The sequence below is a fragment of the Elephas maximus genome, chromosome 27 (genome assembly GCF_024166365.1).
Source record: "Elephas maximus indicus isolate mEleMax1 chromosome 27, mEleMax1 primary haplotype, whole genome shotgun sequence".
Lineage (NCBI taxonomy): Eukaryota > Metazoa > Chordata > Mammalia > Proboscidea > Elephantidae > Elephas > Elephas maximus.
This window is the reverse complement of record NC_064845.1, coordinates 6,878,500-6,891,695: the sequence shown is the minus strand read 5'-3', so window position 1 is coordinate 6,891,695 and position 13,196 is coordinate 6,878,500. Positions and strand designations below refer to the sequence as shown.

Genomic DNA, 13,196 nt, shown 5'->3' with positions numbered 1-13,196 from the left:
GTTGTGCTGGATTCCCTACGGGGCAATTTTGCTTTGTCCTGTAGAGTCTCTCTTTGTCAGAATCAACTTGACAGCAACCGGTATTGTAGCCTAAGGCCACGAGCCTCAATTCCTTGTGCCTCCTCCAGGACCACGTTCCTTTTCTGCATTGCTCCTTTCCCTTTTGTGGATGATTTCCCAGGTTCCAGCAGCCAGGAGTGGGCCAGTGACGAGGAAATAGCGGACTGCTTTAGAATTCGCCCAGTGGTGCTTTTACTAAAGGAGCCATTTCTAGTCAGGATTTCAGAGCGTTAGAAACCTCTATGGTGATGTGGGGGTTACATTCCTCCTTAGAGCAGAATTACAGCCTAGATGGACTTAGTGACCTATGTGTGTATTGTCATCTCTAGACACAACTCAGAGCCCGGTATCAGAGTTGGGTTGTTTGTGGTCAGCCATTCAGACTCCATTTCTGTCTGACAAGGGTTTATTTTTAAGACTGCTTTGTGGAGCCCACGTTTAATGTTCAGGTGATCTGTTAGTGTCAAGTCTTCAATTTACTAGGCCTGTTTTAAGTGAGCTACCCTTTTAAGTAGAAAACCAAACAGAAATTGAGGTTTCCAGCCCAACTTAGCAAAACCTGTGTAAATTAAATTTTATCTTCACATGTGTTTATTCAACTTGGTTCCCCCTTCCCTTGAATATTCATTCAGGGTAATAGTAGCTATGTGAATGCAGGTTTTTTACTTACTCTTGATACTGTTGCCTAGAAAACGATAGACCCCTTAATAAGATCAGAGGAGGAACACGTAACAGTAAGCTGAGCTGAGCTTTTCAGTAAGTTCGTTGTACTTCTTAACAAAACTATAAATATGTGTAGAAAGAATCAGCTCTGCTTCTAGACCTTTATTTCCAGGATATTAAACGAAATATGCTGTGGCAGTAAGTGTTCACTATGCCATTAACTACATTATTTTTTTACAGGCTAAATATGTTTTGTAATTCCAAGAGAACATTTTGTTGGACACTAGCAGGGCAGGGGCGTGAATTGCTGGAAGCTCAAGAGGACTTGGAGCCCTGCTGGTGCAGTGGTTAATTAAGCGTTTGGCTGCTAACCAAAAGGTCTGCAGTTCGAATCCACTAGCCGCTCCTTGGAAACCCTATGGGGCAGCTCTACTCTGTCCTGTAGGGTCGCTATTTAGGTAAATAGCTAAGCTGTGGTTCAGATGGTATTTTTATACACCATTCTGACTCCCACTGACAGTATTGTAGCTTCCTCTCTCCTTCCCTGGTGTCCAGATGGTCACAGCCATATTAGGGGGTTTTCCTATTTAACAAATATAACCAGTGTCAATTTGTAACCCAGGTTTTCAGCCCCCTTCCTTCTTGTGTTCTAGGTGCTCCATCCTGGCCTGCAGTGCATACGTGGCTCTGGCTTTGGGTGATAACCTCATGGCTCTGAATCACGCAGATAAACTCCTTCAGCAGCCCAAGCTGTCGGGGTCTCTGAAGTAAGTGTGACTTGCCCTACGTGCCCCTGATTTGCTGTTTTGTTTGGACGTTTTCAGTTAGCTTGCGGTATGCGTTGCTTCTTTTATACACCCCCAGCGGAATATATATTTACTAGGGAAAGCAACTGATTAAAGAAAATTTTAACTCATGTCCCAGTAGTGACATTTTCATCACTTGTTGCACCTCAAGGGTTAGTGGAAATGGCATTTGCATACAGAGTTAAGAGGCAGAAACCTTGGACTCGCTAGTGTCCACTGCTAGAACTGACTGGAGCATCTTACCACTCATCCCCAAAAAGAAGACGAGTCTTTAAGAAAAAACCCCACACATGCAAAAAAAAAAAGTTTGGTCAACATGATAAATATACTTTGAGGGATGCAGTTTAAATAGACAAATAAGGAATTTAAAAATATTTTTCCAAACTGCTACTGTACCACTTCATGAGACAGTTTTATTCAGGCTTTTCATGTGCCTCCTCCATGTTACTATCCTTGTCATTTGAAAATACCCCCGAGTGCTCCATCTTTTCTCCCATACAGTTGGCGCTTTGAGTCCGCGTGTGAAGCCGATGCTGGGAATTCTATCCAGAGTCACAGGGGTTCCACGTAACATGAGGACAGAAAACCAAACCCCAAGCCCACTGCCATCAAGTCACTCTGACTCACAGCAACCCTGTAGGACAGAATAGAACTGCCCCGTAGGGTTTCCAAGGAGCAGCTGGTGGATTCCAACTACCAGCCTTTTGGTCAGCAGCCGAGCTGTTAACCACTGCACCACCAGGGCCTCTGGATATGGGGAAGTAGGGCCAAATTGTGGAGAGTGTGAAAACTCTGAAAATGTTGTTTTGTTTTTTTCCTATGCAGGAAAAGTGATTAAGATTTTGACAGGGGAGTAATATGTGTAAGACAGTTTTTATTTTGAAGAATTAGATGATCTTGTGGAAAAGGGCTCCAAGTAGGAGACTGGAAGAAGCAGACTGTTGTAAGCCAGGAGAATGTAGGTCAGGCTTAGGGTCGGGGAAAAAAAAAAAAAAAAACCTTGCCATCGAGTCCATTCCAACTCATAGCAACCCTATAAGACAGAGTAGAACTGCCCCATAGGGTTTCCAAGGAGCAGCTGGTGAATTTGAACTGCCAACCTTTGGTTAGTACCCGAGCTCTTAACCACTGCATCACCCAAGGTCAGTGGCATAAAACAGATGGTGTGAACAGCAGCAGATCTTTGGAATAGACTGAAGGTTGATCCAGTCTAAAACTGGTCTCACTCCGGCACCTTCAGACTCTTCAGTGGCAGAGACTGGAGGAATGGAATTCTGATGTACACGCAGGGGACAGCCCTCTGCCGACCTGTCTCTCACTCTCGAACCCTGCTGCTACCTTTATTGTATTAATATTACCCTCTGCCTGAATAAAAGAGCGCAAACTCCCGATTTGGGACTGCTTTCTTAATTGATATGTGTAATTTGCTTTCTTTAACATAAAAGCTATTATTACATATTTTAAGGTTTTCTCAAGAGGTAAAACTTATGACGACCCTTAATTGATCCATTTCACCTAAATAAATTTAGATTTCAATTCAAAGACTTGAGGTGTCAGTATGAAGTATGTTTTTATACACTAGGTATTTCTGTGATGACATGCTTTCCTGGCTGAAATCTGCGCTGTCTATTCTAGGTTTCTGGGCCATTTATATGCTGCAGAAGCCCTCATCTCTCTGGACAGGATATCTGACGCCATCACACACTTGAACCCAGAGAATGTCATTGATGTCTCCTTAGGAATCTCTTCAAATGAGCAGGACCAAGGTTAGCAAGGACACATTAGATCGGAACTGGTCAGCGTTTGTACTGCCTTTGGGCTGTAATTCAGCATGTGTGGAGCTGTAAGGGCCCTGCTGTAAAGGGAAGGGGGGTTGAGGCCGGCTTTCTGCCTTTGGACTGCTCTGATAAAGTGTAGTGATTGCTCAGTAGACCTGGGAATTAATTCTCACGTGGTCTAAATTCTCACTTTTGAGGAGCTGATAGCATTAAGGCGGTTTGTTTTGGTTCTGATGATATGTTTTTCTTTTTGGAGTGATTTTACACTCCGGGGGGAAGTAAAAATAGTGCATTCAGAAGTCAGTTTTAAGTCATAGTTAATTTTTTTGAGGGAGCACAACCATGTGGCATTGACTCTGTTAAAGGTTGTTTCTCAGACTTAGGGCAGCACTTTGGATGGCTTTTAATAGAACCTCCGCGACATGAAAAGTAAATATGACAAGTTGCTTTGATATTAGATTTTCATTTCATAAAGAAAATTAGGTTTTCAGAAGATAGGCTCTGTTTTCCTGTCCCCCTCAGACCTATTTTTCGTGTCTTTGTAGGATCAGACAAAGGTGAAAATGAAGCAATGGAGTCCTGTAAGTAAGCAGTTTCTGAGTTCAGAGTAACTATTGAAGTAGCCTGGCCGGCATCCCAAAGCTTTAGGCTTCTGTGTGCTTCGTTTGTCAGCCTGAGGAGTAGTGCTATGCTTTGTTCTGAGTGGGCCCTGGAGGGTGAGGGGCTGGCTCGCACCCCTCCCTGGCCCCTGCCCTGTCCACAGTGCGTCTCCTCCTTTTCCCCAGCTGGGAAGCGGGCCCCCCAGTGCTACCCAAGTTCCGTCAACTCCGCCAGGACGGTGATGCTGTTCAACCTTGGCAGCGCCTACTGCCTGCGGAGCGAGTATGACAAAGCCCGCAAGTGTCTCCACCAGGTGAGGCCGGGAGGGTGGGCGAACCTTCTTCTAAAGCAGCCAGCAAAGGCTGTTTGTCCCACAGTGACTGACACATTTCTGAAAGATTTCTCCAATTCAGCTGTACCAGAAGCAGGAATTAAAGCTCTTAGTAGAAACGACCAGCTCCACCCTGAGTGTTAGACCAATGGGCTTTCTTCTGACTCTGGTTTTACCATGTGTGACAGATTAACATTACCTTTCCAGTATTTGGAAACCCTGGTGGTGTAGTGGTTAAGTGCTACAGCTGCAAACCAGAAGGTCTGAGGTTCGAATCCACCAGACACTCCTTGGAAACTCTGTGGGGCAGTTCTACTCTGTCCTGTAGGGTCACTATGAGTCAGAATTGATTCGTCGGCGGTGGGTTTTGGTTTTTTGGTTTTCCAGTATTTACTAGCATCAGTGCTGTGAGTATCTAAAGGTAATCCTAAAGGTCCCAGAGGGCGTTGTCCATGCATTCGCCAGAATGTAAACAAGAGATTGCCAGCCTAAGCTGTTTAGCATTAGAGTATTACTCTTCCAAGTTTAGGGGCCTACCTGCAGGGTAAACAGAACTGACCAGTGTTGCAAATGAGCCTAGACATTTAATGGAGAGTTTTCCTGATGATTTTAATAAATTAAGCAATTTAAACAAAAGACCGGAAACTAAATACCAAAAACCAAACCCATTGCCATTGATTCCAGCTCATAGCAAACGTATAGGACAGAGTAGAACTGCTCCATAGGGCTTCCCAGGAGCAGCTGGTGGATTCAAACTGCCAACCTTTTGGTTAACAGCCGTAGCTCTTAACCACTGCGCCATCAGAGTTTCCAAGGCACCACTTAAATAAATCATAGTACATCCATACAGTTGAACACAACGCAGCTGTAAACTCTGTGTACTAATGGAAAGATATCCAGGACATTTCAAGTGAAAAGAGCAAGGCGGAGAACAATTTCTGTGTAATCCTGTATGTGCATGAAAGATTCCTGAAAGGAGATACCAGGACCTGGTTGCAGGTGGCAGGATGAGTAGTGTGTGGCTGGAGATCCAGAGTGGGAGACTTCCCACTGGGTACTCTTAGGCGTTTTCACTCTGAATCATGTAAATCTGTATCTGTTCATAGGAGCCCTGCTAGCGTACTGGTTAGGAGCTCGGCTGCCAACCAAAAGGTCACCAGTTCAAATCTACCAGCTGCTCCTTGAAAACCCTATGGGGCAGTTCTGCTCTGTCCTGTGGGGTCGCTGTGAGTCAGAACCGACTCGGCGGCACCTGTGAACAATAGCAACATATCTGTTAAGAAAGTTAAATTAAAACTCTATCTTTCAGAAAGACAGGGTTCAGAAAGCCGGTCCCGGGAAAAGTCCACGCACGTTGACGAGAGCTGCTGGTGATACAGAACTAAAATAGACCTCTGTATCCTACCACTGAAATAAATGGTATACCTTCTAGTAATGCCATTAGCAGAGAAGTAGAACGCTGACCTCTGGCTGCCCAGGCTTGGGAAGCAGCAGGTTCAGACACTACCCTCAGGGGCTGCTCAGTGCTGGAGACCACCAGGCGCTCAGCCCTAACCACGGCCATGAGGTCTGATCATTCCCAGGTAACACCTCAGTGTGGTTACCGGTGTACACACTTGGAAAGTTGGACACATTTCAGTGCAGTGTGTACCCACCGACTTTCATTGATTGGAGGGCTTTCCCTTAACTTGTAATGCATGCTCTGTGCCAACAACTTAGATCATGTATACACACCACCCACACAGAAAGCCCTGAGCTAACACAAACCTTGTCGCCAAAAGATAATCACCGTTTACACTTTGCTATGTGTTCTTCCAGTTTTTCTCCAAATACATGTGGATTAACGTTGATAACTTATCCCAGGAAAAAATTATTATTTTTTTTTTTTTTGCAACTTGTCTTTTTGACTTAGCAGTTAGCTCACATTTTCCCGTGTTGTGCGTGACGGCTGCCATGGTTCCCTCACGTCTGAGCATGAAGTGTAGCTTAGCAAAAGTTGGGTGTTCTTTTTTTTTTTTAAATGTTTGCCTTTTTTAATGCTGCAGTGGCCACTCCTGTAGATGTCTTTGTGTGCCCTGCTGATTGTCTCTGTATGAGTCAGGTGGAGCTTTTATGGCAAATGGCAGAAAATTTGCTCGGAATAGCTTAAACACAAAAGGGTATTTACTAGTTAATGTAGCTGTAAAGTCTCAGGGTCGACCCAAGCGAGAGCTTCGTTGGCAGAACATTTGGCCGCTGGCAGCCTCAAGTTGAGATTCTTTCAGGCCAGAATTCCAGAGGGAGAACCAGCCGCCTCCCTTCATCAAGTCTTAAGGAAGGTCCTCATTGGGTCTCTGTGGCCACTGCCCATCTCTGCACGAGTCACGGGCACAGGCCCTGCCTTCGTCTCCTAGCGCAAGCACAGATTTACTTTCTCACGGCTTAGGAGGCTAGAAGTCCAAGTTGTGGGCACTAGCTCTAGGGGAAGGTGCTGTCTGTCCAGTCTAGGAGAAAAGCCTTGTCTCAGCTGCTCCACGGTTCTCGGCATTGCCTGGAGGTTTCTGCATGGGTCCGTCTTTTCCTGTTCTTGCTGGCTGGCTCCTGTGCCTGATCTCCTCTTTTTGTATCTCAAAAGTCATTGGTTTAAGACACACCGGACACTGATGGGGCTTCCTTAACGTAACGAGGAAAACCCCATTCCCAGATAGGATTACTTCCACAGGTTGAGGGGTTAGGATTCCATCCTTTGGTGGGGACACAGTTCAGTCCACAGCAGGCCCGTTCCTATAGTAGGGGACCAGGTGTCACGATTGACGGCCCCAGTGGGATTTCACAGAACTGGAAAAGGGTAATTCCTCAAAAGGGTATTCATTCAGCAGCTATCTGTTGAGTACCTCCTTCTGTGCTAAGGTGTGGAGATAAGAAATGCCTGAGCGGACCTGGTACAGTCCTGCCCCCGTGGGCCTTACCAGAGGAAGCATTTCTAAAAGAGAAATTGCAAGACCAAAGGATATGCCGAATTTTGACATTAAGGCCCTGACAGAAATTTTGTGCCAGATGGTATATTCACCAGCAGCATATCCGAGAGCCCACACCCACATACCGTGTAACAGTGTAAGTGGAATGGAAAGTAAGCCTACTCTCAGGCGACATGGTGGCTTCCAGAAATTTCTCAGCTATAAAGGTGACCTCATTGCTCCTAGAAATTATGAGGTTCACCCTGTAGAAAGTAACAGTGGGTGATATTTTGTCAGCTTCACAGCATCTGGCCAGCATTTCTGATCCTAAATCAGACAGAGAAGTGAAGTGATGGGCCGACTCCAGGGCAGCATGTTTGAATGAGGGCAGGAGGACTTGAGAGCCCAGGTAAAGTGGTGAGAGTTAAAATCGCTGTTCCCAGCAGCAGGCCCCCCTCTCAGAGTGCCTGCAGACCGCGGTCACCGCAGCAACCCGGGCTTTCCATCTAAATCCACGACATGTAGGGTCCCGCTCAGGTTCTCGTACAGCAGGTGGCAGTGGCAGCTGCCATGCGGGAGAGGCAGACGGGGTCAGGCCTGGCTCGGGGTCGGAAGGGGGTTTTGTTTCGGTCCCTTGGTTTTTAGGTTAATCCAATGGCTGGGCCTCTGTTAATTGGGAGGCCCACTCGGCCTGAAGGGCTGAACAGTGATGTGAAGAGTTGCGAAGGGTCCCTGGTGGATGTTTCCAAGGTCGCCTGACCCCACTAACCATTCTGAACAGTCAGGAAGCAGAATGCCATCGAGTCTCATAAAGTTGTTGCCATGGATTCTTCTATTTCAGAAGCCAAAAATCCGTCGCCGTCAATTCCAACTCATACCGACCCTACAGGACAGAGTAGAACTGTCCCATAGGGTTTCCAAGGAGCGGCTGGTGAATTTGAACTGCTGACCTTTTGGTTAGCAGCTGAGCTCTCAACCACTGTGCCACCAGGGCTCCGTATTGTCAAAGAACAGTGTAAATAGCCTATGTTTATTAGCCATGTGGAGTAAAATGGAGATTTTCATATCCACAAGGTGGTGTAAAGATCATCTTTCTTGTATAAACCGTGTTGCCATCAAGTCGATTCCAACTCATATCAACCCTACAGGACAGAGTAGTAGTAGTAGAACTGCCTCACAGAGTTTCCAGGGAGTGGCTGGTGGATGCAAACTGCCGACCTTTTGGTTAGCAGCCATAGCTCACTGTATCTCTTAACCACTGCACCACCAGGGCTCCTTCCTGTATAAAGCTAGGTCTAAAAACCTACTGCTGTCCCATCAATTCTGACTCATAGCGACCATATAGGACACAGTAGAATTGCCCCATAGGATTTCCAAGGCTATAATCTTTACAGAAGTAGACAGCGACACCTTTCTCTCACGGAACAGCGGATAGGTTTGAACTGCCGGCCTTTTGGTTAGCAGCCGAGTGCTTTAACACTGCGCCACCAGGGCTCCTTTAAGCTACCCTAGAAGTATGCAGTCTTACTTCTGAACTGAGCTGTTACACCTCAGTGATGTGGTTTGAAGAATGAACCCCCCCTTCACAGGGACTTCTTGGGAGCATGTGTCCTAGACCCGAAGTCCCCACTAAAAAACCAAACCCACTGCCGTCGAGTTGATTCCGACTCATAGCAACCCTATAGGACAGAGTAGAACTGCCCTATCGAGTTTCCAAGGAGCGCCTGGCGGATTTGAACTGCCGACCTTTTTGGTTAACAGCCATAGCACTTAACTACTACGCCACCAGGCTTTCCGAAGTCCCCACTAGTGAGGGCTTTTTCTCACGCTGCCAAGCACCTGACTTTGTGCATGTTTTTGGCCCCTGGACATTCCCACATCCCCTGCAGCGGCACTTCTCCCCATTTTCTGCATGTCTGGCCCCTGGACATTCCTACATTCCCTGCAAGGGCACCTCTCCCTGTTTTCTGCTTGTCACCTATCTGCCCTGCAAGGACAAAGGCTGACCTCCTTGCCCCAAAGCTCTCCATCTCAAAGAAAGGTCTCTTCCTGCCTCTGGGTATTCACAGCATATTCACTTGTCTCTTCCCTGGTATTTAGGTGAGTTTGTTTGGGTTATTGTTCACTGTTGGCATACTGTTTACCGTCAGGTAAGTCCCTGTCCTACCCCACATCCACCTTGGTCAATAAACGTCTGTAGACGTACACTGAGGCGCTGCCTCCTGACTAGGTTAAGGGAAGCAACAGAGCAGCCTGGAAGCACTCGGCACCTCAGACTCAACGGGCGGTGAGGGGTTGATAGTACGCTGGGCGAAAGGCTGCAGCCAAGGAGATCCAGATTGAGGAGACAAACCAGGGCTTCCAAATGGTTTCCTTCCTGTTAGAAATGTGCATTTCTAACAAGTTCCCAGAAAGTGATACGTAAGAGTCACCTGGGGATTTCATTAAAATTTAGATTCTGATTCAGTATGTATAAGGTGGAAGTGCAGTTTTTCATCAGGGGTTCTAACTGGAGCGAACCGGTTCAAAGTCCTGAAACAAACCGTTGATCTCAGCACCCTAGGCCAGACCATCCAGGGTTCCTTTCTCGGGACTGGATCAGAGAGAAGCTGCCAGCTGAAGCTGTGGCTCTTACTCAGACCCAGGAACGGAAGGGCAGCGTGTCGCCTAAGCAAATACGTTATTTTATTTGACTGAAGTGTATTATGTCCTTAGGAATAAGGGCACTGAATGTGCCGAGTGGTACGTTTCATCTTTGTCACCGACTTTTTCAGTTTGAATTCCCATTCTCATTGGCAAGTCGCAGCTTGCAGTACGGAGGTGTCACTTCGGAAAACAGATGCCAATTTGGATGTCAGCATAACTGTCCGGGGTAAAGGGCCACCAGCAGACCTGGACGGAGGACTGGAGTGTAGCATTAGGGCCCTCCCATACCCCATTTCAAGACCAAATAGAGAAATGGAGTAAGAACCTGAAGCAGGTGCAAACCAAAAGGGAAGGGACACATTTCCTTGCTAAGGACTCGTTGTGGACTAGGCAGAGGAAGACAAAGGCTGAATCATTTAACCGTGGATTACACATCTAATTTCATTGGTGGGAATCAAGACAAAGGCAGCTGAGCACCGTCAGAGCACAACTACCATTTCTTACACGAATAACTCAAGCGTTGTATTTTTTTGCCATCCGTGCAAGCCCCTCCCCTGTAAGCACGCTGTGCCAATTTTTTTTTTTGTTTAACCTGTTACTGACCTCAGTTTCTGATCACATGGAAGCTTCACTTAAGGTGGGTATTACCAGCTGAAATCAATAGAAACAAACGCGGTTTGTTTATTTTCCAATTACCAAGGGACTACCAAACTCAATCCGTGACTTCTTGTCCTCAAAAGTAACATTTTCCAACTCTTTTTATGCACATAAGCAGGAGATTATAGAAAATGAACAGGATGATACAATTTACCTGTGATATACGTGAGGTCGGGGGAGTGAGGCCAAAATTCGTTTCTGAAAATGTCACAAGGCGTGGGCGGTATGTGCGTGGGCGCACTATGCCAGAACTGTTTTGCTTAATTTCATCATTTCTGCCTGCATTATTTGTGTGGACACGTTATTTGCAAAAAAATAACGATAGATGTGTTGCTGTTGTGTGCCACCAAGTCACTTCTGACTCAGCAACCCTGTACCGAAAAAGAAAAAAAAACAAACCGATTGCCATCAAATCGATTCCGACTCACAGCGACCTTATAGGACCAAGTAGAGCTGGCTTTCTGAGGAGCGCCTGGTGGATTTGAAGTGTCATCCTTTTGGTTAGCGGCTGAAAGCTTAACCAGTGCGCCACCAGGGCTCCCAGCAAGCCCATAGGGCAGACTAAACTGGCCCAGAGGATTTCTAAGGCTGTAATCTCTACAGAAGGAACTGCCACATCGTTCTCCCATGAAGTGGCTGGTGGATTTGAACCGCCGACTTTCTGTTAGCAGCCAAGCACTTAACCGCTGCGCCACCAGGGCTCGTAGAGCTGTATGTAATCTGAGGAATGAATTTGAATAAATTTGTTATTTTGGCGTTGGTTAGTTAACGTTCTTTTTTTTTTGGCATTACTTGGAGCTTGTAGCTTTAGCTGTTGACTTCACGGGTGTCTTTCTGTTCTGAACAAAGGCGGCCTCAATGATCCATCCCAAAGAGGTGCCCCCGGAGGCCATCTTGCTGGCCGTGTACCTGGAGCTGCAGAATGGTGAGTGAGTCTCCTCTCTGCCCAGGTCAATGTTGTATCCCTGAGAAAAGACCTAGCTTTCTAATGATGTCTGCTCTTCTCTTCAAAATGGACTCTTGCTTCCTTAAAGATGCCTTGCCTACCAAGACTCTTCTAAACAAAATGTAATTAGGGAGTTCTTATTATCTTACAAACTCCTACTTCTTGCAGGTTAAGCATATTTCCTTTAATCTGTGAAAACATGGAGCCGTACAACTTCTGACAATTACAATTAATCCCTACTAATTAACCTTTCTCTTAGGCGGCCAAATGTCTCCTAATTGAGAACATGAGTCAGAATGCCAGTTGCTTTGAGTTGCGCATGGGAGCGTTTTTTTAAATGACGTTAATGAGTTTTATAGTAAGCTAGTTCTTGCTGAGAATTATTTCTCCAAACCTAAATCCAGGTCGTGGCCGTGGGGCATGTTAGACATCCAGGACATGGCTTAATGGAAAGGCTGTGGGCCGTAAAGAAATGACGGTGTGATGCAGGGCAGAGATGTGGATGGGAGAGGTTAGAAGGGACAGCGGTATTTAAGAGCTCTAAGTCATACCTCCTTGGTGATCGTGGGAGTTCAGCTTAAGAAGGACGTTAAGGCCTGGCACCCAGCACATCTTGGCCTCCTGCAAGGTATGCCCAGGGTTAGCACCTGGCCTCTTCCCATGGTGTTCTGCTGATTCCTTTTGTCCAGCTTACCTGTACACAGGTTCGCAGCACTTGCTGTGTATTAGAATCACTAGGGAGCTTTACAGACGCCATTTGCCCAGGCCATAGCCCACATCACAGAATTTCTGGGGTGGGGCGTTGGCATGATGTGAGTTCTGTGTACCGCCAGGGTTGCAGACCGCGGCTCTTCTAGATCGTCTTTTACCTTTCCTGCTAAGATTTGTGTGGGGTGGTATTGCGTGTGCTTTTTTTTTCTTTTTACGGGAGGTATTTTTACAGGTAATACCCAGCTGGCCTTACAAATCATCAAAAGGAATCAGCTGCTCCCTACGGTGAAGACGCTGTCTGAGATGAGAAAGAAGCCAGTGTTCCAGCCTGTCCACCCAATCCAGCCCATCCAAGTGCCGGCGTTCAGCTCCGTGCAGAGGAAATGATAATGGGCTCGGGAAAACTGTTACCTGAGACCCGGGGAAGGGGGGGTAGTTACTGGCCTTTATAATCGCATCACAGTAAAAGGAATAAAAGACAGATGGTGAAGGGTGCTAGCTCTGAAGACATAATTTTGAGACACATCTACCCCTGACTTCTTCGCCGGAAACTTACTTAAAATTAAGGATTCATAAACTCACTTGCAGCCATTTTTCCTTAACCTTTTCCAGACTATTAATTTTAAGCTATTATGTGATCCATATGTGTCATAGGCAATTAAAACATGGTCGTGTCAGAGGAGTCTTGTGTAATGCATTATGTCTTTCTGGCAACTATTAGGGTCTTTTTGCCTTTGAGATTTAGAGTTAAAAGTTTTCAGAATTATTTGTGAGAGAGAACATCACCCACAGTAGACAGCCAGTCCAGAAGCTGATGGGGGTGGTTGGGGAGCGCAGGGGTATTGGTGTGTTTTATGCCTAGTTACAATTAAAAGGACCAGAAAACGCATAGTGACCCATAGGGCTAATAAAATCAAGTTAAGAAGGAATGACAGATCTGATAGGAATTGTTTGCTTAAAAATTATAAATAAAGGCAAACAAGGTTCAGTGCACTGGGCTTGTTCACCCTCCCCGTTCCCTTAGGCAGAAGCACTGGCTCTGGGCTCTGTTAGGGAGTTCAA

At 46.2% G+C, this 13,196-nt stretch overlaps 1 protein-coding gene across 4 annotated transcripts in view; it reads left to right on the top strand.

Annotated features, from left to right (window-relative positions):
• The window catches only part of CNOT10 (CCR4-NOT transcription complex subunit 10), a 62,973-nt gene extending 50,162 nt beyond the window's left edge, over positions 1-12,811 (top strand). For all 4 annotated transcript variants that reach the window (XM_049871181.1, XM_049871179.1, XM_049871178.1 and 1 more), the window contains 6 exons: positions 1,377-1,490; positions 3,165-3,295; positions 3,853-3,888; positions 4,093-4,220; positions 11,327-11,402; positions 12,367-12,811. In XM_049871181.1, the coding sequence (XP_049727138.1) occupies positions 1,377-1,490; positions 3,165-3,295; positions 3,853-3,888; positions 4,093-4,220; positions 11,327-11,402; positions 12,367-12,521 (640 nt within the window). In that variant the 3' untranslated portion in view covers positions 12,522-12,811. The remainder of the gene's footprint in view (positions 1-1,376; positions 1,491-3,164; positions 3,296-3,852; positions 3,889-4,092; positions 4,221-11,326; positions 11,403-12,366) is intronic.
• Positions 12,812-13,196: the final 385 nt, after the last annotated feature.